The sequence below is a fragment of the Scyliorhinus canicula genome, chromosome 8 (assembly GCF_902713615.1).
Source record: "Scyliorhinus canicula chromosome 8, sScyCan1.1, whole genome shotgun sequence".
NCBI lineage: Eukaryota > Metazoa > Chordata > Chondrichthyes > Carcharhiniformes > Scyliorhinidae > Scyliorhinus > Scyliorhinus canicula.
In genome coordinates, this window is record NC_052153.1 from 51,131,656 (window position 1) to 51,156,962 (window position 25,307).

General features: G+C 43.8%; 1 protein-coding gene and 1 long non-coding RNA gene across 8 annotated transcripts in view; one reads left to right on the forward strand and one right to left on the reverse strand.

The window, feature by feature from the left end:
* Positions 1 to 6,543: 6,543 nt before the first annotated feature.
* On the reverse strand, positions 6,544 to 11,715 carry LOC119970247. 2 transcript variants are annotated; one of them, XR_005461572.1, is made up of 2 exons: positions 11,529 to 11,715; positions 6,544 to 7,511 (listed from the first exon to the last, which is right to left on the reverse strand). It is a non-coding gene; the product is annotated as an uncharacterized LOC119970247 (long non-coding RNA). The 2 variants fall into 2 exon arrangements; XR_005461571.1 differs by lacking the exon at positions 11,529 to 11,715 and adding an exon at positions 9,581 to 9,867.
* Positions 7,290 to 25,307, forward strand: part of pax5 (paired box 5) — a 296,155-nt gene continuing 278,137 nt past the window's right edge. For 3 of the 6 annotated variants that reach the window (XM_038804546.1, XM_038804551.1, XM_038804549.1), the window contains exons 1-3: positions 7,387 to 7,493; positions 20,045 to 20,155; positions 22,774 to 22,939. In XM_038804546.1, coding sequence (XP_038660474.1) covers positions 7,454 to 7,493; positions 20,045 to 20,155; positions 22,774 to 22,939 — 317 coding nt within the window. In that variant the 5' untranslated portion in view covers positions 7,387 to 7,453. Of the gene's footprint in view, positions 7,494 to 20,044; positions 20,156 to 22,773; positions 22,940 to 25,307 lie in introns of all 6 variants that reach the window. The other 3 variants (XM_038804547.1, XM_038804548.1, XM_038804552.1) reach the window with 3 other exon arrangements.

A 25,307-nucleotide genomic window follows, 5' to 3' on the forward strand; every position in this document is an offset into this window, starting at 1 on the left:
TATAAATGGCTGCCTGTTTGGTGCAAAAAAAAATACTGTGTTTCTCTCACAGGTCAAAAGTCAACCACTGGAACTATTTTGATTTAGTTTCCCAGCCAATTGTGACATAAACCAAATCGTGTACAGAATATGCTGGGAAGTTAACAAAATACTTTTCCCAAAATAAATTCAAATCGGTTACATAATAAATATTTGTGAAATATACTTTCTGTGCTCATTGAAGCTTACAGGCTTGGGATGAATTCATAGCACACTCCACTGAAATTCCTTGGTCGGTAAGATTTCAAAAATGTTTATTTATTGGACTTTTTGTAAAGGGTAGAGACACTGGTCATACAGGATGATCTTGTGCGTACATGTGCGAATATTAATGACGTTACTGCTGAACTCAAAAAATGTTGCTTTGTTCATTTCTCATTCCTTCTTTTTATTAAGATGTTATCATATTGAAACTGCAGGCAGAATGATGGAGCATCAATACCAATGCAATGAAATGGTGGTCTGTCAGTTTGAGCCCACCATCCCCAATGCATTAGTGACTCACCACAATTCAGTGGAGGTGGTAGGCTACTTCATGCATGAAAGGAGAGAAACATCAGAGGGAGGCCAGATTAGGGGAGTCTTGAGTCTTGTCCATCTCCTCTAGGCATGTTTAGAAGGGCATTGGGATTTGCCTGGTAAAGAATTGCCTTGGCCTTTTGGCCTTAGCAATGAGTTAGGTGGGGAAGTTATGGAAGGAAAGAAAATAACTGTGAAGATCGAGTTATTTTCACATTCTGTAAATAGAGTAAACCCTATATTGTTCTTGTATGCTGTATACTGTACAATTTATTTGCTACTGCTGCAGTCATAAACACAATATATTTTGCTGGTCATTATTCCAACAAATTAGGGGCAGCACAGTGGTGCAGTGGGTGAGCACTGTTGCTTCACAGCGCCGAGGTCCCAGGTTCGATCCCGGCCCTGGGTCACTGTCCGTGTGGAGTTTGCACATTCCCCTGTGTTTGCATGGGTTTTGCCCCCACGACCCAAAGATGTGCAGGCTAGGTGGATTGGCCACACTAAATTGCCCCTTAATTGGAAAAAATGAATTGGGTACTCTGAATTTTTTTAAAATTATTCCAATAAATTGCAAATTCCATATAATATTAGAGTGTCTAAGAAAGACTAACAAATTGTTCTGTATACAACTGTTCAAGTATAAAATATCTTTGGTACTCTGCTTGTTTCAGCTTTCCAGATGTTGCACCTTTTCTGCCGTGTCAAATGTATTTGAACATCGATTAGATATTGATCATAAATTCAACAGGGAAGTGATCATTCTGTGAGGGATGGCTTTGGGGACTCACACTATGAAACATAGTAAACAAAGTAGGTAACATGTTACGATTTATTTAGGATAGTTTTATGGTATAACTATTGCACTGCTCCAAAACAAAAAGAAGAGGCCATGCTTGGTCTCACAACAAATCTTGGCAACGTAGCTGCAGGAAGATACTGAGCAGAGTTCAGGTGATTCTTCACAAGGAATGAGTACATGAAAGAAAGGGTCATTATGGGTCAGTTTCAGGTAGCTCCTTAGTATGGTCTTACTTTCAATAGTGAATAGAAATCAAATGTTTGTTTTTATGATGTTTTGAATGGACAGTTTATTTCCCTATCTGCAAATTTACATGACAAATTAAAACTCCTCTTCTATTGTCATATCTATTGTTTTAAATCTAGTCTATGGCATTATGCAGCTTGATGACTGCTGGACATCTCCCAGACCAAAACCTTAATTTGAATACTGTTGTGCTAGTATATTTCTGTTTAATCTTATTATCTGTCCATCTACTTTATTTATATGCAATTTCCCTTAATGTCTTGCAGGAATGTCACTAGAATTATGTTTATTGCATATTTAATCTCCTGTCTGATACTTTCTTTTGACTGTGATGGACGGGCATTTTTTTAAACATTGTATTTGAAACTGAATTAATAGTTCTTGTCAGAAAGCAAATTGATCCCATTTGTTGTCTTACTACAGAATGCAAGATTTCAGAGTCATTTATGAAAGGTCAGTCTACTTTGATACTGCTAAGCATGACGCGTCAAAGAAGTCAGTGACTAGCCAGCCACTGTACGCATGTTAATTAGTGTTACCATGGAAAAGCAAAAAATTCAAACAAAAACATATAATGTGACTCTTCTCCATTGATTCCTACATAATGAGTTATTAGCTTCAGTTAGGCTAACTGGGGGATGCATATCTCCTGAAAGCCATCTCCAGTCTTGCATCAGCAAAGGCCATGAATACGATATCTAAATGGCCTCATTTTTAATAGGGAGAGAATGTAACTTATAATATGTGTAACGGAACCAAAGGTTTAAAAATGTAATTTTACTTAATGTTTGAAAATATATTCACCTGCTGATGAAATCATATATAAATATAATTGATCTTCGACCTGCTGCTTATTAGAAATAACTGAGATGTTCTGTGCTTGATTGTTAGTCTTTGGAGTGCCAAACCAATTATGGTCCCAAAGAGTGTGCAGGTCAACGATTGCTTTGATCGCTATGAAACAATAACTTACATTTATATAACACATTTAAAATAGTAACATCCAAGTTACTTAATGGGAACAATATCAGTACATATGAAGAACATTTTTCACCAGCCACAGAAGGAGATGTCAGAAGTATGGTATGACCAAAAATTGACCAAAGTAGAAAGTTGAAGGAGAAAAAATGGGCAGAGAGTCAAAGTGCGTTAAAGAACAAAGAAAAATACAGCACAGGAACAGGCCCTTCGGCCCTCCAAGCCTGTACCGGCCATGTTTCCACCCTTGGCCCAAACCCTAAAGAACAAAGAACAATACAGCACAGGAACAGGCCCTTCGGCCCTCCAAGCCTGTCCCGGCCATGTTACCACCTGTGGCCAAACCCCTAAAGAGCAAAGAACAATGCAGCACAGGAATAGGCCCTTCGATCTTCCAAGTCTGTACCGGTCATGATACCACCTGTGGCCAAACCACTAAAGAACAAAGAACAATGCAGCACATTAGGAAGGGAATTACAGAACTTAGGGGCAAAGCATGGTTGTCCATAGTGGAGGATAAAGATTGAGGATGCACAGGAGGCCAGGAATGGAGAAGCACAGACCTCCCAAAGGCTTGGAGGACTAGAAGAGGTTACAAAGATACAGAGGGGGAGGCAAAGGAGCAGTTTGAAAACAAGGATGATGAAAATTGAGACACTGTCAGACTCACAGCTAGTGTAGGTCAGCAAAATATGAAATAAACGTTAAAAAAATGAAGCAAATTAAGGACAATGAAAGGTTTTTCACTGTAGGAGCAACGGCACTGAAATATGGCAGGGAAGGTATTGTCGGCATGATATGTAGAAAAATGAATTATAACATTTTCCACAGCATTTATTCAATCGGACCAAAATAAAAGTTTTAAACCGTCAGTTGTATATTTGTCAATGTTCAGTGTGTCAATATATTTTATTGTGAATCAGAGATAGTGGAACTATAGGAACAGTAAATATCCAGCACCGCTTGCTGATAAAGTACCATGAAGACATTCCAATACCTACACAAACAGGACGTACAATTTAAACACACTGAGCAGGGTATCCCGGCAGCTTTGTCTTCACGCTATTAGAAATCACCACGAAGAATGTGACCACCATGTATATCTTGCAATTTATTGACTATGTGTAAGAGGTTATTCCAACGATGCTCTCCAGGTGACTCGGGTTCATTATTCCTCTTTTTCAGGACGATGTGAATCTATATATTTCAGTTACAATCATCACCTCTGGTGCTGTTCCTAGTCTCCCGTCAAGAAAATTCCCAATGGAAACACTCTGCAGCAGATCAAAAGTCACATTAGCGCCTAAATCAGTGGTCCAGTTATTTTTTTTTGAAGTGGAGTTTTCTCCTGAAAGTTTCACCAAAGCTAGCGGTGTACATACCGGTGTAATGTTGTGAAAAGTGTGTGTGTGTGTGATAGGTGCGCATTCGGGGGACATTGCAAGTGAACAACATCGGTTGCCAGCCCTTGATTTTAGGACTTCACCACACCCTCACAAGCCGGCCACGATTGCCCTTCAAATTGCCTCTCCGGCTCCAAACATTTTTTCGGTTACCTTTTTCCAAACCTCCCATACATTTGGACTAACGAACCCCATCAGGTAAAAGTGAAATTTGGTGGCACCTGGGCTGCCATTTAGATTTTGCTTTTATCAACGAGCAAAACATGAATGCACCCACATTTTGAAAGGAATAAGAGATAAAAGCATGTTTATATCCCTACGCTGTTAACTGGGCTATTTTGGAGCAACTGATGGCCAAATCCACACGGCTGAGAGAATAGTATGGACAGCTGATTAAACCCGACCTCCAGAATGGTGCTAAATTCTTCACAAATTTAAACAGCTTATTGAAAATTATAATTCATCGAATGACCGTTTATGAAAATTATAATCCAGCCAAGGTTGTGAGTTGGATTATTGTTTTTTTTTAACGATGCCCGTTTAAAGTTTTTAATAAACATTTCCAGCTCTAAAAGCTGTAAACGGTGAGGTGCAGTGTAGAAAACGTTGGACAGCTAAAAAGAGGGGGAAAAGTTTCTTTTTGTTTAATTGATAGCCGAACAATTGATATGTGAGACAGAGACAACGTGTGTTTTACTTCAGTGCTATTGAGCTACTAGTAAATGTTGGTTGTAAAGGTTAGTCTGGGCACAGTTAAGTATGTTAACCGTTTTGTCCCACTTCATACAATTACATGTTAAGGAATGAAAAGAAGCAGCGAGAGTAGTGGTTTCATATAATTACTGTGGGCTGATTTCAGTGAGGAAACTAAAGCCAATACATTTTAATGGGGTGTGTGCTAATGATACACAACTCACTTTTAACCACATGCCAGATATTTATAAATCATTCATATACTTTAAATACTTGTATGAAACAGGTGAACACAATTTATAACGGGGGACATTGATATCAAAATACAAATGGGCTGCAAGGATTGGGGTTGAGTAACTTCGTAAAACCCTAATTTTAAGTATATTCGTAGGAATTGTGTGTACAGAATATTTTTTACGTGTTCACGAAGTCGAGGTCATGTCAATAATTGGTGACCTTGGGCAGAACCGAAAATCTAGAAGCCGTTCGGAACCAGGGTTTGCACTTTGTGAGAATGTCAAAGGGTGGAGAAAATTCACAATCGATTCACAAATAAAACGACAGCACGCCTCGTCCTCTCTTTGTGTTTGGAGTTAGCTTGGAAGGTTACAGTACAACCTGTATTTTTACCCTTCATTAAATTGTTCCTTCAGCATTGTCAAACGTGAATGACCCCAAGATTAAGGGCAGGCATCTCCTTTTAAATCTTTCAGGAAGGATTATTTTCAACTTTTTAAAAACAGTGTTAAATTAATAAAGTTTAGCCGCACTTGCCATTTGACAGCGTTTTCTGCTCAGATTGTTTCAAACAAGCAGCGAACAGAAGCCGTGGGTTACATACGGTTTACAGTTAATATCTGGTTCTGAAACTTACAAATGCCGCGATTCTGTGGCAATTGGCAAATAACAGTTTTCGATTATTCGATGAGAAGTGTAATAATTGTACACTCGTTTTAGATGACCCAGGTTTAAGCGGCGATCCTGTCTAATCCCACCTGTTTCAGTTTATTGATGAACAAGAACATTTAAATTCACAATTGAGACACATCACCTGAAGCTCCAATAGTAACAGATATAAATATAAGGGGACGCGGCCCTGTGCGCGACTTGCTCTTGAGACTGGCTGATGCAGAACGAGGGTTTTTTTTGCAATCCCTTGGATTTCACCTGTACACCGATTTCACTTCAGAGTACACGCGCTTGAATCGGGGATAGAGCCTGTCGGCAAATCTTTGCATAAAATAGAGCACATGTTCTGAACTATAGTCCGTTAGGCTCGTGCGCTTTATTTTTAAAAACGCATTATTTTGTATATAAACATTGTTGGCCGGCTGTCTGGTCTTTTCTAGTAAAGTAAACATGTATATGTTAACTGCCAGAGCAACAGGAATTGAAGAACATTGGTAGATTTAGCCAATAAACCGTGTTTTCAGCTTTCCCATGGGACTATATCCAGCTCAAATGTTTGATCTAGGTATTGTCCACAGAAAGTCAGTTTGCTTTTGCGTGATATTGGAGGTGAAATATAGCGAACACGGGTAAGTTGCCAACAGTGCCAACCTCACCCTGGTGCCTGTCATTTGAGTTGTTATTTAACTCAAATGCTTGCCATGCAAGATACCCCCCCCCCCCCCCCCCCCCCCGCCCCCCACACACACACACACCCAGGAATTCCAGATTTGTTATATAACAGAGAGGCGGGACTGTGATAACGTTGTCCTGTGGTCATCGGTTTAACGGTGAAGTGCGGTGGGATCAATGTGTGTGATTACTTGCCCTGTGCTAACAACTCCTGCAATCTCTCACCCCCCCCCCCCCCCCCCCCCGCGCACCCCAACATTGGCACAGTTTCAGAGAAAAGGCTGGAGAGAGAAGTACGGCGAATTTATTTATCTTTCTACCTGTAAGTACACTAATCAGTTAGGGAGATCCTCGTGTGGAGTGTTTTCCCTCAGAAATGCATTTTTACAAAAACATTATGAAAGTATGTTTGGACATTTCACTACTTGTGTGAGAAAGGGGAGGGGCATTCCGTTTATAATATAGCTCCCCTCCAATGAAAAGAGAATCAATTCGATACAATTTGTAAACAATCTTCGCCGCTGTGGTTAAGGAATTAAACAGAAAGCAGGCACACTTGATGTTTATTTTTTGTTTCATTGCACTGGCTCTGGGCTGTAGTTAAAAAGTATTTGCTACATTTCCCGAGGCAAACTGAGGGAGGGAGGGGTAAAACAGAGGGCGAAGCGATGAGAAAAAGCTTTAATTATTCAGAATGTGAGAGAGCAAATGCTTTGGTCGGCGTGTGATGCAGTGTTAGAATCCCCCTCCTCGCTTGTCTAAAATATTTGCAGATGGCCAAGTTTGCACTCGGGCAGATTCGCAAGCTAAAATCAGCAAGATAGGAGGCGAGAGAGGAAACGCCAAAGTTACCAAAAGTCATAGGTGGGGGTGATTTGTCCGCCAGATGTAAGAGTTTCACTTTCTTTTCGCTGAGTCGGGGGCCTTGGCAATTTTTTTTCTCTCTCTCAAAGCGAACAGGACATGATCTCACATGTAGCGAGCTCTTTCAGTTCCTTAATCATTTCACGGTTTGTTCAGAGCCTTTTCTCCACCTAAAACGTTTAGTTTCGGATCAATGGGCAGCACCAAAGACGCGGCGGGATAGCGGAAGAGTCAAATTATTCGGAGCCGACAAAACACGCACAGAGCGAAAAGGGGGGAAACTTTTCTTCCAACCTCTTCACAAAGGACTCGAAATCCCACAGCCAGTATGGAAATAAACGGCAGCGCGCTCAGGAGTGTCCGGTCAGGTAGGTTTGAAAACGTTTCTGTGGAGGAGAAATAAAATATATACATAATTAGCAAGCATGAAGGGACTGCATTGTTGACAGCCTCGTACAGTGAAACTGAATTCACTGTAAAAATATATTGGAAATGTTCAGACATTTGCTGGAAATAAAAAAACCAAAGGCTTTTAAATGATTAAAGTGGGGTTCAATGGCCGTGCAACTCTTGGGGAATATTTGAACCAAATTTAGTGAACTTGGAAAACTTAAAATAAACGCCGAGCGTAAACAAAGGGGAGCTGTATCTCCGGGAGTGAATATCGGGTCTTGCGCTGTCTGTCTGGAATGAGCAGGTTAGGGGTAGACATCTTTGATGCTGATTTTAAGAGTTCTTCCCCCGTCAGAACTGTGCCTGATAACTTTTTCATGCGTTGTGGCAAATTCGGATTTTAGTAAAGCCGCCCCCCCCCCCCCACCCCCACTCCCCGCCCCCTCCAGCGATCACCAAGATCAATAAAGATGATCAATGGTCCTTCCTGAGGTTCAACAGTTTAAATCATTTAAGACATATGTTTATTAAATGTTTAAGCTCAAAAGTTGTTTGGTTTCCATTTAATATTTACAACGTGACGGTTGTCATCAGTCTGCATAAGGCGAAACTGCTGAAATTGGTCTGTCACTGAAAGTAAGGGGCGGGTAGAAAAAAACCCAGTTCGCCGCAAACCTCTGCTTTCTCATGTGAGAGAGGGTGAGCTTGCCCATCGCTCCTGCTTTGTGCGTGTGTGCGTGTTGATCAGGATTGTTTCCTGAAGGTCTTTTTTTGTAGTTTAGCAAAACTAAGAGCTAACATGTATGCAGTGGCTGGATTCGGTGTCCTCTAAGTGTTCACTTTGCTTTTTGGTGTTGTTATTGTAAGTGTCTGGATGGTTTGATAGACGCGCCGCAGGTGTGGGCGATGCTGGGCACTCCACATTTTGATTCGGGTTCAGAGATTAATAGAAAATGTTTGTGATTGACTTGTTGGGGGAAATCTTCCCCTTCTCCCCCCCCCCCCCCGCAACTGTTTTGAAATCATCGTCTCCAGTTACTGCTTCAACATGAAGACCAAAGCTGAAATCAAAGTGTGGAGGCCTCTGTAATTAACAGGAATGAACCCACACGCCCTTCACTTTGTTGATAAACATTGATTTAAAACTTGCAAATGAAACTTCAAAAAGCCAACAAAAACACACGCTGGTAGTAAAATGACCCTGCCGACCTCGGCTTTGGGGACCTGCGGAAGCAGCTCCCCGAATCGGGACCTTTGACCGTTTTACGCCCTTTTTGTCGGGGACAAGGTGCCGCGATAGTCAAATGGTAATGAAGTGAAAATCTCTTTTGGACTTTCCCTTGTCCCTATTCTCGAACGCCTGCTGTTTGACCAATTCTAACAAAAATAATTGAACAATGCATTTTCACCGACACATTAAAACAATATGTATTTGTGAATACGCGGTGAATTTGGATGGGGGGGGGGGGGGGGGGGGGGGGTCGTGCCCTGTAAACTGCAGCATTAAATGTCTCCCATTGGGCTTGTCGGTGGATTTGGCCACACGGATTGAGGCTTCATCTGCAAGGCTCGCTCCTTAAATGTTCTCTATTCATTGTGTCAACTCAAACCCCAGACAATCCAGGTTCCTTCCGATAAATCCGCACGATTTTGCTCGCCCATATTCCAGATTAGAAACTAATTGCTGAGGCAAAGGTGACCAACCACTGGTTTGAAAATAACAGCTCCAAAGTCCCTTTTTTTTTTACCTCTGGGTGTCCCGATATGGTCCAGGGACTGAGCAATAAGTCTTCAAATAAGAAATAAACTCATGTTGTAGCTTCCTTCTGTACTTGCAGTGTGAAAGGTGTCTCAGTGTTGTCTTATACCATCCTGTACTTCAACACAACACAACACAACACAATCTCGGCTCATGTTTTTTGTAACTGTAGGACATCAATCGCCGTGTTTTACCCAACATAGTAGAACCAGGCTCTGGGATCTTGCTTTGGAGAATAGTTGGGGGGGGGGGGGGGGGGGTAACAGTTTATAGGGGGAACAGTGAATACCGGGGATGCCTCACCTTGCGAGAAGCCATGTGATTTTTCTGTGGGTTACACGACGTTGCTATTTTCTTATTCGAAAAATTAATTCAACAGGTTAGCTGTGCAGCCTGTTCGCCAATAGCGAGCGAACAGGCCGGGGCTGTGATGGTGCAGGTCGGCCGACTGTGGTTCACGTTTCCAATTCTGCACTGCCCGCTCCCCATAACATTAAAATTAAACCCGGCTACAGATAGTGGTTTACATCGCGAGAAAGGGGTCACTCAAATTAAACTCAATCTCCAGCTTGTGAATGCAGAGCGCTTCAATAACCACCCCACTCGGGAGGCGGAGGCATGTTGTGGACCGTGGCCTTGCCCGTTACCTCTCCTGATAGAGGCAGCGTTTGTTTTCCGGGTCCATTCACCGCACACCCTTGAACCACAGCCTCTTTTGCCTGCTCTTCCTTTCAATGGCAACGTGTTAAAAATGAATTCTTCAGCGTATTAATTTGAAATCCCTCACATAATTCACATGGAGTCACTGGACACAAAGGGTGGGGTGCCTTGTGCCCTTCAGTCCCTGACAGATTAACTGACCCCTCCACCCTTCCCCAGTGCAAGCTTGCGAAAGGATTCTGCCCAGATATTGATCATAAAGGGCTCCAGTTGCCGAGCTTGACACCAGAATGAATTTGTGCCATTCTGGGACATTAACTGCTTTTCCTGTCTGTGACCCGTGAAATAATCTATATCATTGTTTACTTTCAGCTTGCGAGCTGACAGATGACAGTGTGGAAAGCCTTTGTATCAGCACGTGCTAGCCACGCTTGTTCGGTTTGCTGGGGCCTGTTTTAAAGTGCGGCCTCTTTGTTAATTAGTTGGCCTTCTGGTGATGAACTTTACATTGTCTGCGTGTATATTCATGTTAAATAAACCCTCCCGTCTATATTTATACACACACACACACACACACAGTTTAAACAGTACTGACTTTCAAGGGACTACGCTTCCTGGGTCAAAAAGAACCCGACTCAAAAGCAATTTAGCACAGTTAGAATTCGCACTGACTGCATTCCGCGGGTGGGTTCTGGTCTTTACTTAAAACTTTTAGGATGTGGTTGAAAAATAAAGCCCCCAAATGTCCAAACATTTGACGCCTGACGGGCAACTTTTGAAAGTGTGATTTAACAATACTTTTCAATGGAGGAAGTCTAGTTTTACAATGACACGTTTTAAATACACGGGCAAGTGTTGCTGTGTGCTCCAGAGCCCCACAAGACCCATTGGAGGTCGATTCCTATTAGAAGGTTGTTGGGTGGGGGGGGGGGGGGGGCACAGAGCTCACATCTTTGTCAGACGAGACTCACTGGGCTGCCGACAGCCACGTTTCCGGTTCAGGAACCTTGCGGCTGGACAATCCTCCAGAGGCTGTGAAGTGGGGGGGGGGGGGGGGGGGGGGGGGGGGGGAAGGAGGGGAGCGAGCCATTCCCCAAAGTGAAGGCAGTTTCGCACAAGAGGCCGCCCAAACGGCAAGAAAAAAAAAACTAGCAGCAGTTAGTGCAGATCGGGACGCGCTGAACTTGCCCTCACCCCGGCGGTGGAGTGCGATTTCACTTTCTGCACCTGCCAGGCCCCAACCGCAAGAGCGGGGCGGGAGGGATGAATAAATCAGGGCAAGGTGGCAGAGAAAGTATCCCTCAAGTAGAAATTACAGAGCAAATCAGAAATCGATCAATTTAGATTGTTATTTTAATCAGAGGGAGATTCAGACAGCACAGGCTGTGGTAAAGGGGAGCGAGGGAGAAGGCAAGTCAGACTGGTGGAAGGTACAATTGTGTAGAGAGTTGGGCCCAGTCTCCCTGGCTCTCCCTGGTTCCCCCGCCCCCACATTCACAGATAATTTCTGAAACGTCTCCCTTAAATCAATGGCCTTATATGTTTCATGATGTAGAGAGATTAGATTTGCCAGGTCGCAAGTGTCACTCACCTGTCAGGCTACAGGAAAGGACAATAGCAAGCCAGACCTTTCGAAGTACAGCGGTGTATTATACAAGGAGGATCGATAGTTGTATTATCTTCCGTCACAATTCTTTCCATAATTCATCCTCTGTATCTGTTCCACTGAATCCCAATTTGAAATATTGTAACTAGTAGGTGACTGACACCACAGTAGACCAGAGATCCAACATCAGAGCCACACAGTGCAGTGATTACAGCGGCGTGCAAAGATACACATTGGTGATTGATACAACCTATCCTGTATCCCGTGTAGCTTTGAGTGAGTTACAGGACTACTTGGGCCAAGTCGCATTTCCAGACCAGAACAGCCACTGATAAAGCTGGAAGAGTTAGACTGGACTCCATAGAATCTCTACAGCGCAGAAGAAGGGCATTCGGCCCATCGATGCTCTGAAAGGAGCACCCTACCTAGCCCCTCTCCGACTTACACCCATAACCCCACCTAACCTGTACACATTTGGAGGGGGGGGGGGGGTGCATGGTATCAGGAAGAAACCCATGCAGAATGAGGGGGGGGGGGGGTCTTATTGAAACTTACAGGACACAGCGAAGCCTGGATAGAGTGGACCTGGAGAGGATTTTTCCACTTGTGGGAAAAACTAGAAGTAGCGGACACAATCTCAGACTAAATGGAGGATCCTTTAAAACCGAGACGAGGAGGAATTTCCTCAGCCAGAAGGTGGTGAATCTGTCGAACTATTTGCCGCAGAAGGCTGTGGAGGCCAAATTACTGAGTGTTTTTAAGACAGAGATAGATAGGTTCTTGATTAATAAAGGGATCAGGGGTTATGGGGAGATGGCAGGAGAATGGGAATGATAACAATTATCAGCCATGATTCAATGGGGGAGCAGACTTAATGGGTCGAGTGGCCCAATTTTGCTTCTATGTCTTATGGTCTTATTGTCAGACAGTTACCCAAGGCGGGAATCGAACCCGGCTCCCTGGCGCTGTGAGGCAGCAATGCTGCCCTTACTGTGACTGTTTAATGCGGATTCCCTTGCACCGCAGATATAAACCTGTTCGGAAACAATATCGCGTCAGAAAACAAATAACAAGTGAAAGCAATGTTCATGGGGAGCATTCCAAACATCGACCCGAGTTCTGGAATTGCCAGATTGCCAGTCATTTCTGATTACCAGGGCTGGTTTATTTGGGGACGTACTTTTGCCGGCAACAGCACATGCCCACTTTGACACTGGGCTTCTTTCAGTGAAAATGAAGCCTCTCGATTAATTTTAAAGATTGTGTTCCAGTTAAAGAGAGTTTCAGGAGGGTAGGACACTTGTCCACTGCACAGAATTGGTTACATTGGCCGATTAGACTCACTGTCCACCTGCGGACTGTCCGCTGCAACACTGTGAGCTCCTATTTCCCTCCCAGTGTCACTTACCCGCTGCCAGCAGGCATCACGTTTAAAACCCAGTCCTTTATATTTGTGGTCACTTCTGCGAATAATGAATTTAGCAACTCTAATGATTAAAATCTAACATTTTGCTTCTACGCCGTATTTACACTTTGACCATTACTCGCCCCAATCATTGGTTCTAAAACTTTTCGTAGACGTAAATTATTTCAAAGTTATTGTGACTTTAATTAATTGACAGAAGCCAGAGCCGTTTAGTCCGAATGATCCCTTAGGAATCTCTGGACCGCTAAATGGAGGTATAAAATGGATTAACTTGCTCCATTAAGGGGTTAAAAATACACCTCCAAGGTACGAACACAGCCGAACAGCCCATCAAAAAGTTTATTTGTTTGAAAAATCGATTCAAAGATTAGTGACGAAGGCGCGGAGGTATTGAGGAGATGTGAAGTCACGCCGGCAATAGGCCAATGGAAATTTAAGGAAAAACGTGAAAAATCGACTTCGAAGAATCGAGGGAGGTGTCCGAGGAAATAAAGGGCAGGAAGTATTCTGGAGGAGGAGAAAGTGACAAGCAATAGTTTGCGAGGGTTAGTGCCCTCTGTCGAAGCTTCCAAAGTACAGCCCCACACAAACGCTGTAATCTTCACACTGATCTCAGTCTGTCAGCTCCCTCCCTCCGTTGTGGGCGATTGTCCCAGACTGTCAAGGAAAATTCCCAACTGGAAGCGGAAGTGGCGCAAGGACCGCCCCTCACATTCCGCGGGATAGTGACCGCCAAGGGTGCACTTGTCCTGGAGCAGGTCCAATTCCGTGGGAAGAGTGGCTGCAGTTTCCTTAAAGAAACAAAGTGCGTTTAAACACCTTGTGACAGCGCCGCAGAGAGAAATTATGTTTGTCCAGCCTGGATTAGAATTTGAGGTTGCAGTTATACCACAGGCACCTTCCCAGGCCGGCATGTTTACAGGCCAACATCCAGATATCCGACCACAATTACATTTCAGCTGGTGGCAAGTTGAGGAATAGAAGAGCGAGTAGGGGGCTATTTTGGACACATGCATGATGGGCCCTTGCTTCGCAGGGTGCTCATTTTAATACCATGTGAGGGTTCTGGGACTGACAGCAGTAAAAATCTTTGCGAAATTTGCGAAGTTAACAGGTGTGACTTCCATTGGCCACAAGCACTTTGAAAATGTGACTTGCCATTGAGGTGGTGTTACACTCCCTCTGTGCCCAATCTTGCGAGGGTCTCACAGCTCTCACAGCATCAGTTACATATCAACAAAAAGGCCGGGTCTCCTCTCTTGAAACAAGCAGGCAGAGGAGGGACCGAACACAGGGAACAGGTTTAGTGGAGTCGATACAGAGAGAATGTTTCCACTAGTTGGATACACCCTAACAACGAGAGCATCGGTTTTGTGCCGTCCATCTTTCATAATTCCATAAAGTACACACAATCCAGGAAATGCTCAACAGGCCGGCCCAGCCTCTGTGGAGATAAGAACGAAGTTGACCTTTTAGCTGTTGATGATTCTGCTCGGTGTTTCGTCAGATGCCCCATTACTACTCCCGCCACATCAACCTTTTGCCATTTAACCTCCCCCGCTCTCCACCCCATTGCAGACCTTTCCTTTGGATATATTTTTCTTCCCCCCCCCCCCCCCCCCCCCCCCCCACACCCCTCACCTCCGCCCTCTTCACTTGCTGGACACTCTTTACGTTTGCACAGTTCCAAGGAAAGGTCATGGAGCTGAAACATTAACCCTCTCCGCAGATGCTGCCTGACCTGCTGAGTGTTTCTAGCATTTCTGCTTTCACTGCGGCTTTTAAAGTATTTTGCTTTTGTCTTGCTTTAGCACCTTTTTGGGGAGTCCGATAGTCGATCTGGCTGCTGAGTTCTGCTATCCTTTGGCATCGCTACTTCCCAATATGACAACTTCTTCTCATTTCAGTGGTAACCTGGCTGTCATTGGAAGGAAGTTAAGTTGGAAGATGACTGAAATAGTTCTATCCATTTGTTAAGCTAGGACAGTTAACAGTGCTGAACATAAAAACTCTCGTTTGGATTTCTACAATACCCTTGGAAACACAAATCGTAGAATCACATAATCCCTACAGTGCAGAAGAAGGCCATTCGGCCTATCGAACCCGCACCGACCCAAGTGGGTCTGGCTTCTCAATTCTACCTTGCACCCCAACCATAACGAGACGTTTTTTTCGCCTTCGATGCAGCCAGCCTTTGATTGTGAGCGTTCAGCATTGCCATGGATTTATGGGTGGACGGAAGGTAATGTCGTGGCTGAACCAATGGCAGAGGACTGACCAGGAATAATAATCCGACGCGTTTGAACCCACTTTGAAATAAAATATTTTTAAAAAGGTACCAGTAAAAGTAAATCAGAAAGCTGTTGGATTTTCATAAAATCCCAATTGGGTTGCTAATGTTGCTGAAAGAAGCAAAGCTGATTTACCCGTGACTCCAGTCCCACACTGACATGGTTGATCTTAACCACTCTGTTGTTCTGGATGATCCTCGTCAGCAGCACCCACATCATGTTCATGAATAAAAATCAAACTTCCCCAAAGTAGATATCTTAACACGTAATTCATGCATTGACCTTTCAGGAACAGATCTAATCCCAAGCCCCAAGCACATATATTTATAGAGCTGAATGTTTCCACATTGAGTGCCCTGTCTGTGCTTGTTGCTTTTCACTTATCTATTCCTGACGGTGAGTATTCGCCACCACCATCTTCCCGCAAACCGTGATCCGGGTTAATATCCCCCCACCCCCCATAGATTTCCGTGTACACCTGGATTTAGTGCTCCCTCTCCCATTTTGCCAGCCATCCACGGGGCGTCTTCAGAATCAATAGTGCAAGCAGACCCCACTTGTTCGCCACGGTTACAATTGCACTTCGAGATGTTTCGATAAATTAAGTGCTGTGAAAGATCCCTGATCGTCTTTTGGAGTGAATTAGGTATGCTATTGGGGCGGGAGGTTAAAGCAACTGCAGGTTCGAGTTGGAGAGGAACTTTCTCTTCTGTTGATGGGCACAGTCCAGAGGCGGAATGATCTATTGCCCTTTAACACGATTCCTCACAACGATCCAACATCCGAGGCTTCTTGTTCCAGTTGCATATACATCGGAAAATATGGGTTAGAGTCTAGGTAGTTAACGAACGTTCCCAATTAATGCTTATTGTGTAGTTTGGAGGGCACGTTCACTGCATTTAATAGCTTAGGTCAGAGCTAACACAACCAAACTTCAAGCAGAATGTTTAAACACATCATTAAAATGGGCATTTGTCCGATTGACTAAGTGGCGCTTTTAGATATTCTTTGATGCTTAAATATTTTCCAACACGCGAGAAGGTCAAGAAGTAACGTTTTTGACATCCTTGACTTTTATAACGAGACAGGCCGCTCAGAAATGTTGTAAATTGGACCAGTAGAATGGTAAATGATTTCCAGAGCATTGTAAACCTGCATCATTGCAATGTGACCTCAGGAGGAGATCGCCAATGATGCTGTCGTCTATTCCAATTGAAATATACAAAGAGTAAATCATAATGTGCCCCCCCCCCCCCCCCCGCACCCCCCATCCAGGACACAGTTGCCCACAGGTTGTGGGTCACTCGAGTCATCTATTGGTATGGAACTCAGGACCATTGCAATACTAGGAAGGGGGGGGGGGGGAGACAAGAAGGCAAGAAGGCAGGGCGACCCTCCCGGTGCATCTGACGCATTCTGGCCCTACGGATGGTGGCTTTGGCCTGGCCCAAGGGTAGCCCCTTGAGATTATCTTCTATCCTGCCCCCGCCCCATTTTGCACGGGTTGGCCAAAGATCATGCCGCCTCTCTCTCTGTTCGGGGCCATCGGCCAAGGAAATTGTGACAGAAAAGGCAAGCCTTGGTTGCTTGTTTTTGCTACCATGCAGGGTTTTGTAGAGAATATCTCGCTATTGCTGGGCTTGGAGGACGAGGACGGCACAAATGCGGAGAGGTGTGGGCCGCTGTGAGCGGAATTCTGCAGAGTCCCTACGTGAAAACGTTACAGCGTGACAGTAAATACCTCCCGGGTGCAAATGTCAAAAAATCAAAAGGTACCCTTGAATAGAGCCAATTAGCTGCATTTGAGATCTGGCTTAGCGAGCAGGACCCCAGTTTAAATCTCATTTAGTTCCAAATTCCATCCTGTGCTAATTTGAAAAGTGCATTTCACCTCCAGAAATAATAATGATTTGATTTGACAAATCTGCATTCACAGATTTTTTTTTATCCTTCTAAAGTACAACTTTAGAGATGATCAGATTACCAGCGACCGTCGCAATGTTTAACCCCGAGAGGTAAAGCATTATCTCGAGTCAGATAGCCCCTAGACAGGAAGCGGCGAACTTGCTGATGTGAAAACAAATTCGAAACTTGGAAATCATTTGCGCACAGCCGCAGATGATAACAGTAAACAGCCGGATTCAGAGAGAGATCTGAAACAGGGGAGGGCGGTACCAGGGGATTGAAATTTCTTCAAAAACCCTGGGCTCGGAAACGCTGGGCCAGGTCAAGGACTGAGCCCCTAATTGTGCTCAGTAGGGTTTGCAGTTACTGGATACTTGTTGTCACAGTATCACCAAAAGCATTTTATTATCATTTAAAAAGTGCGCCCAACTATCACTTGTTCGCAGTTCTGCAACACGCAGCTTCGAAAATTCCCATCCCTAATCATTCCAAAGAGACATTTCGAACCCCCTACGAAACTCAGCCTTCTGACCAAACCTCTGTCCCTTTAGCATTTCCTGTAACTACAGCCTTCCGTTGGAATAAAAAAATCGGATTTGGATTCTCCTTCATTGAAATATTACCCCAAGTGTCTTAGAATGGGGGAAGAAATGATTTCAGAAGTCAATTATCAAACAGGTTATTCGAAATAACAAGGACTAATTAGCGAGAGTTTGTGTGTTATTGATTAAAACACGATTGTCCATGGAAATTGACAGTGACATTTTATTTCTATTACATTAATATTGTAACATTCTTATATAATTCACACAATATTTGTGGACGTGTCAACATAGACGTTAAACACATTTTATGCCAGAAAAGATATAATTGTATATGTGGCATTTAGATTCCAAATTAAATTCGGGCTTGGATTTTCGAATGTGTTTTTTGGTGGTCATGTTTGGTGAATTTTATTTTTAGAACTTATTTCCAACTCTTTACTAATATCCGGAATAAAACAGCGGGCCGGTTTGTTTCTACAATTGTGGGAGGCGATCAATTCTCCAGTTACGTAATTGAATGGTACGCTCTCTATGTTTTGTGTTTTTGCGGTTGTCTATTTGAATTGTTGAATATAACACATATACTTACCCAGTGCTAAATAGTCGTGGAGGTTTACTGTATTATTGATTAAACACGATTGTTCGTGAAAATTAATCGGTAGTTCCTGTGTAAATACACGCCTAAAAAAACCTAAACGTGCGTATGAAATACCCTGTATAGTTGCGTGCGAACACTTTAGAAGTCATATAGAAAATATAGTTTTCAGCACCAGGATGGTCTCCAATAGCAGGTAGAGATTTAGCAATGTACATGAGACGAAATGAGGCTTGCCTTTTAAGATAGGTTTGGCCACGATTACATTTCAACCTGTGTAAGTGACCACTGAAATTCTTTTAAATTAACAATGAGAGAGATACGTTAGTTGAAGGATAAAATCGTGTTGGCTGTTTCTGTTTTTTATTATTTCAATATCGACTGGATTGAAATGTTAACATTTGCCCCTCACACGATACGTATTGAAGCTCAATTATTGTCAAACATTTAGCATACGATTTAGTCCACTTTCATCGACAGCAAAGCCAAATAAAATGTAATGGCCAGCAAGTTGTGAACATTTGACACCTGTTAACTGTGTAAAGGATGGTCGGCCTCTGACTTCGGGATTATTTAACGTTACAGCTGACCACTCCTAAATTATTGTTTAAAAAAAAACCCCTCAAGATTCTTTATGTATAGTCAATATAAACTGACATACAAATCGACTCGTCACTATTAACAGCTTTGTATTTAATCCTTCCCAAGAATTGTTTGGAAATAACACTTCCAACAATGTCTTAATTTTGCTGTACTATAATTTACGTTCGAACCAACTAATATCACACAGTGGTTAATACATCTGCATCTAAAACTGGCATTTGCGGACATTAGGATTTTAGAAAAGGTCCTTTAAATTAGCGAAAAAGTGAAGGATTTACATTTATATTCGAAAAGCCACAAGGATTTTCTGTGTAAGAAAATTATTGTCTAAAATTATTCAAATGAAAAATTAAATTCATTTTGAACATGTGAATGAATTTCCTTTAATAAAGTGGCCCACCTCGAGAGTTAAGCAGTCTGAGCCAATCAATATACTGTATGAAATAACCAATGAGCAAAGAGACCGCCTCCTATCTCTATAAAACCTGCTCAGGATTGGTGAATGTTAAAAATGCCATTGGCCACTTCCCTCAGGCCGGAGTGCCATTGGTGAATAAGTCAGTAGCGTGCCCGGGGATTGGGCAGCAAGCTGGGCTGCTGGTTGCCGGGAAGGAAGGCTGCCCGTTGACTGGCTGCCGGTGCTGTGATTGACAGAGACTGGGGACGAGCGCCGTCCCAGCAGGGCTGAGCCTCGGGCGAATCAGCGCCGAATCACCGCGGGCTCAGCCACATTTAAACAGTATGGAGGAGAGTGAGCGCGACTGAATACAGAGCAGGGGGCCAGCGCACTCCGGGGAAACGGGAACCCGCCTTCACACACACACAGCGGACAAATTGCATAGGAAAACGCCACCAAAAAAAAAAGCTGGAATTCATAAAAAGGATTTTTTTCTTTCCGGTTTCGAACGATTTCGAAGTTAAAATTCACTGCTGTCACTAGGTAGCAATTGGATCTTTTTTTCGGGGGCAATGCATTGCATTTGTCAAACTTAACTTTTACGTTGCTTGTGCAATCCGTCCGAAACCTTGTGGATCACAAAGACGTAGGACCTGCAATTAGTGGCTGGCATCGAGATCTTCTTCTGGGTTTGCGTGGGGTGCTGCTCACCCCTCTCTTGTTTTTTTTGGGAGTATAGGTGAAGGGGTTAAATCCAGACCAGGAAATCGAGGTTTTCTCCGAGTTGAAGACCGGCTGCGCCTTTTCATGGAAATCCACTGTAAGCACGACCCGTTTGCAGCAATGCATAGTAAGTAGGCAGCTCCTTCCCTGGCTTGTCTGGCGGTTCCTAGTGAGTGATAGCGTGTAAGGAGTGCTGGGAGCACCCGGGATCCAGAAGCTGACGATCAGATACCCCCCCCCCCCCCCCCCGGACCCGGAGCAATGCGAAGTCTTTTTGCAGAGAGGCACCGCTGAGTTCCACGTGCAGGGCTAATTTTAATACCGTCCCTGATCCCCCCCCCCCCCCCCACCCCGAATTAAAACAAAACAAGCTAATTCTAATATTTCTTAATTCCCACAATTAAACAGAAAGCGACAACAGTCGCGGACACAGTTGCAATATTATGTTAATTGCTAATACTTTTTTTTAAACTGTGAAATTAGATGTGATATTCCTGCGACCAGCCCCGTTTGTTGGTGGAAGTCAGCTGCATTAATAGAGGAATCATTAAAATTGGTGAACAAAGCAAAAAATAATCTATTTGCCAGTAACATTGCAAGCAAGCGTTAAGCAGCGGATTAAATAAGGCCGAGGGGTAACTGTTTAATTTTAGTTTCTCTGCTTGCATTGACTTTCCAATGTAAACGGCAAGGATTAAGTTGATGTCAGGCACTGGAGAACCGCTCTGATGGCTGTGGACCATGCAGAAATCTCCAGCACGTTAGTTTTGCTTGACGGAGTTGGCTGGGGCTTGTCCATTTGGTCGGTGTTATATGAAATGACACATGCTATCACGGTGTGTTAAGAGTTATTATACCTACAGCTTGTAAACAGATGCTTTATCAACTCGAACTAATCATAATGTAGTGGGGACTAAGCACACTTTAGGAACAGCACCCCGTTGAACAGATTTACTGGGTGTAAACCAGACTGGGTACCTTCCTCCTCCAAAAGCATGTATCGATTTAAGCATGTTGCCACATAGTGATATGGAGAAAAGGCGCGCTCACAAACTTCCAGATCGAAACAAACATCGTCGATTTCTTTATTTCGGGGGAAAAAAAGGTTCTTGTTATCGAAGTCGTGCATTTAAAAAATCCTGTTCCGTATTCACCCTTTCCCGCTTCGAATTGTACCTATACTTATTAGAGCTCACTCGCAATAGTAAATAATCGCGGCTTTATATAGTGTACCAACATTTCAAAAACCATACTTGGAAAAGAAATAGAATTTAAACGGACCCGGGGTGAAAGCTGATGACATGCATGTGAGAAAAACACACATACTTTTTCAGTTATCAGTTTTCGGCTCCATGGACTGAAATTAGATAATAATTACTGAGACCAAATTCACTGCAAACAGAAAAGGCAGTATTGCAGCGTTTTTTGACTCACTAACAAAACGTTAATTTCACTTATTGCTAAAACCAGTTAAAGTAGCAACGAACGAGAGCAAGTACCTCGCGGCCGCTGAGCCCTCTGTGCAGGTATTAATTAATCCGTTCCCCCTTTAACTTTCCCTTTTAGCGGCGAGGTAGCTTTAGTAAACCAAAACAACGGAGATTTAAATAGGGCGATGTATCTCAAACACTCCCAGGTTTTACAGTATTAGCATTTTGTAACCGATCTGCATTCATTAAACATTTGTCACATTGAGGGCCTTTATTTTATTTTTGAATATAGATTCTATTTCCTTTCATTTCAATTTGAATGATTTTAGAGGGAAAATCTCGCCAGTTTTGAATTAGGATTTTGCAATCGCTTTCCCATTGCTGTTCTTGAAGGACTTTGTCGAGGTTTAATGGCGCATGGGGACAAAAAAAAGAGACACAGCTATTCGTAAAATAAACCATGAGCTGTGTCCAAAAAAAAGTCTCTGGAACATTTCAAAGCCCTGTTACATTCGGTGTGAGAAAGGAGCTGTTTGTAATTCTGAAGCCGATTACTCAAAAAAATGAACAGGTCTCAGTCCCAGAGGGTTGTGTGTGAGTGCGAGGAAACCCCGTCCTCAAATCTCCGAGCGAGCCACTTGATTTTCTTTTTTGAGCGCAGGAAGCTGAAGTTTCACCGAAAGGGGCCGATTTTCTGTTGCTAAATCAGTGGAGCGCTTTCGCTTTCTGTGAATGACTCATGTGCGTGTTTCTGTACCGCACAACAATAAACATCCACGTCCCTCAAAGCTGCTGCTCATAGAAGCTAGTGTTGGTCCATTATTGTATCAATGTTCGAATACACTTGAGGCATATCCATCCATTCCCTGTTCCTAGCTGGAGGTCCAGTTGCTGGTGGAGAGTGTGTGGCTGTGGTCGGCTGATATGAGTGTTGTTCATGGAAGCTGCTGTGTCCCTTGTGTTGCTCTACATGCTGATGTGGGAGCCCATGTTAAGAAAAGTGTCCCCCTCTTTAACACATTGCCCCTCTTTCTCCTGGTTGTGTGCTCATTATCCAGTGTGCTGAATATATTCCCACCCCCTTTCCCCCACCCACCCCCATTTTCCCATGCCTGTGGACAGCCACTTAGTGCAAAGGAGGGAGGGAGTAGGGGGGGGGGGGGGGTGTCCGGCCTCCACTTCCCCATGTTTCTGCAGGCCCCTGTGAGTGTTGCCAATAAATCCTAGCTGGGAGATACAGGCTTAGTATTGGAACTCTACTGGCTAGCTGCAGTGTTTCTTTTCTCTCTCTCTGTGTTTTGTCTGTTGTATACAGGGCATGGCGGGGTGAATCAGCTCGGAGGGGTCTTTGTGAATGGTCGCCCCCTCCCCGATGTTGTCCGACAGCGGATCGTGGAGCTGGCCCACCAAGGGGTGCGACCCTGTGACATCTCCAGACAGCTCAGGGTGAGCCACGGCTGCGTTAGCAAGATACTGGGCAGGTAAGAAGCGAGAAATATCACACATTGACCAACTGTCTGGAACCAAAGCGAGTCCAAACTGGCACTCTGCAGACTAACAATCATCTAGCCGGTGAAAGGCATTGGACAGAGTCAGGCAAAGTAAAAATGGTGCAGAATGAGTTCCACAGCCATGTCCCAAGCAGATATCAAAAAGCCTAAATATCAGAAATTAACGCCGTGATTAGATGGTGGGGCTGTGTGCTCCAGCCGAATAGTAATACTGGAAACAATCCTATAGGCAAGAGGTTAATAATGGGAAATTATATTAGGAGGAAGAGAATCGGAAGTAATTCAAACCTAACATTACAGATATGAGGAGCAGAAATAGTCGGAGAGCGACATAGCCCAGACAAAGCCTTTCCTGCAGGTAATCCATCAGAAAGGATATGACAACAAGGTAATCCTTGAATTAAGAGAATCAGATATCAGAGAATGGCAGAAAACGATTCATCACAAGCCCCCAGCCCACCAAAGCTGCACATAATTCAGAAAACATCCTGAGGTTATAAGAAAACAAAATAATCCTTTAATGTTTGTGAACCCTTCCGGTCCAGTCAGTCAGCACCTGCACTGTACAGAGATAAACTCCCAGAAAGGCACGGCTGCTCTTTCAGTCACACCGTCAGCTTTTATTTAAAAAAAACAGAGACTGTGTTCTGTTTAGAGGCAGAGTGAGGCACTTGACACACTCTTCCCTCGAACGTCAACCCTGACCTCTTACACAGCGACACCCACACAGCCTGGTGATACGGGCCAGGGGAAAGAATACAGGTGTCTGAGCATTTGGGGCCGTGTACCTCGAGGGACACAAGGGCACACGAACATGTACCACTACACTCACACAAAGACCCAGGCGTTTGCTAACTGGGCTCGATGCAGTGCAGTCCCCAGCTACACTCAAACCAAACTATTCCAAAACGGCAACATCTGCACATACATGTACTGGTACAAGGCGGGACCCAACCCCACCGTGAACATCAACAAGCTAAACACTGCACATTTACAGGGGCACAAAGAAAACTTGTACAAATTCACAGCGGAATGGGGCTCTCTCTAATCAGGGCACTGTTATTTACATCTGCATTTCATACATTTGTCACATTTTGTCACCAAAAATCATCCACACTCCACATGAAGGTGACTTCATTTCGGAAATTAAATGGCCTCACTATTAATGTTAGGAAAATCAAATTGGCAGAATTTATCGTTCACCAATCTGGGACGGGAGAGGGGGAGCATTACTGCGAGGCGGTGGGATTTGGATAGATTAAACCCTTCTGTTAGATTATAACAGCAAGATTTATTATAGCAATTACATGTGCACGAAGCTTGGGCCTGCGAAACAGGGGTATTATTATTACCCGTGCCAGAAATATTTATCAAAACACAGACAGCAAGTGAACTTTTATTTTTGATGCTTGGTGAGCGGTCGGGCCATTGTACCTCTTTTTAAAAAAAAGTTTAATTTGCTGATGTGAATTCCGATTTCTCTCCTGCATCTGGAGATGCCCCGATGCTATTTTGGAGGATTCGCCATGTAGCTAGTCCACAGATGAGGATTGTGTAGTAAATAGTGAGGAGTCCCGAGCTGTGTTTGGATTTGCTTTACGAGGCGGAACGCGTCTGCTCCACCAGAGTAAAGCTGGCAGGCCTGTTCAAACATGCGTTACACCACATTTCAACCATCTTCAAGGGAATCTCCCCCCCCCCCAGTAAAAACCCAAGCCGGTTTTAAAATGAATGGGACATTCTGGAGATTCGACAGGGGGGAGTTTTTTTGTGGGGGAGGGGTTAAAACCGCAATATTTCTTGGTGATAGAATGGCCACATTTCTGACAAAATAAACGAAATTTTGGCGAAATCTGTGCCAGTCGTTATTGGAAGTGGCGGGAGGTGATGAATGGCGATGGGTCCAAACTCTGGTTACTGATTTGAGCCTTGCGACTTGACCACACTTGGTGAATGCGGCAGTTCCTGCGCCCAGCAGAGCAGGCTGCAGCGCCCTTTGGACCGAACACACTCTATTTTTTGGTATATCTTCTGAATTCTTGTCTCATTTACAACAGGTCAATCGGTAGCTAAATTGCAGACGCTTCATTTGAACCCCGTGCCGGCTTGAAAGTTGGCCAAACGAATAACGAAAGAGCTTCTAAAGAAGATTGCGAGTGAGGGCAGGGCGGTGTTAGTTTGGAGGTATTGGTGCCGGAGAGCATTCAGCCACACACAACGCCAGAGTGAACTGTAATTCCGCTGACAAATCATCACAACATCGCAATAGCCCTGACTTCCCTTGCATTTCCACTCGCCTTCATTTAAGTTATTAATTTCAATGAATCTGACACGACTT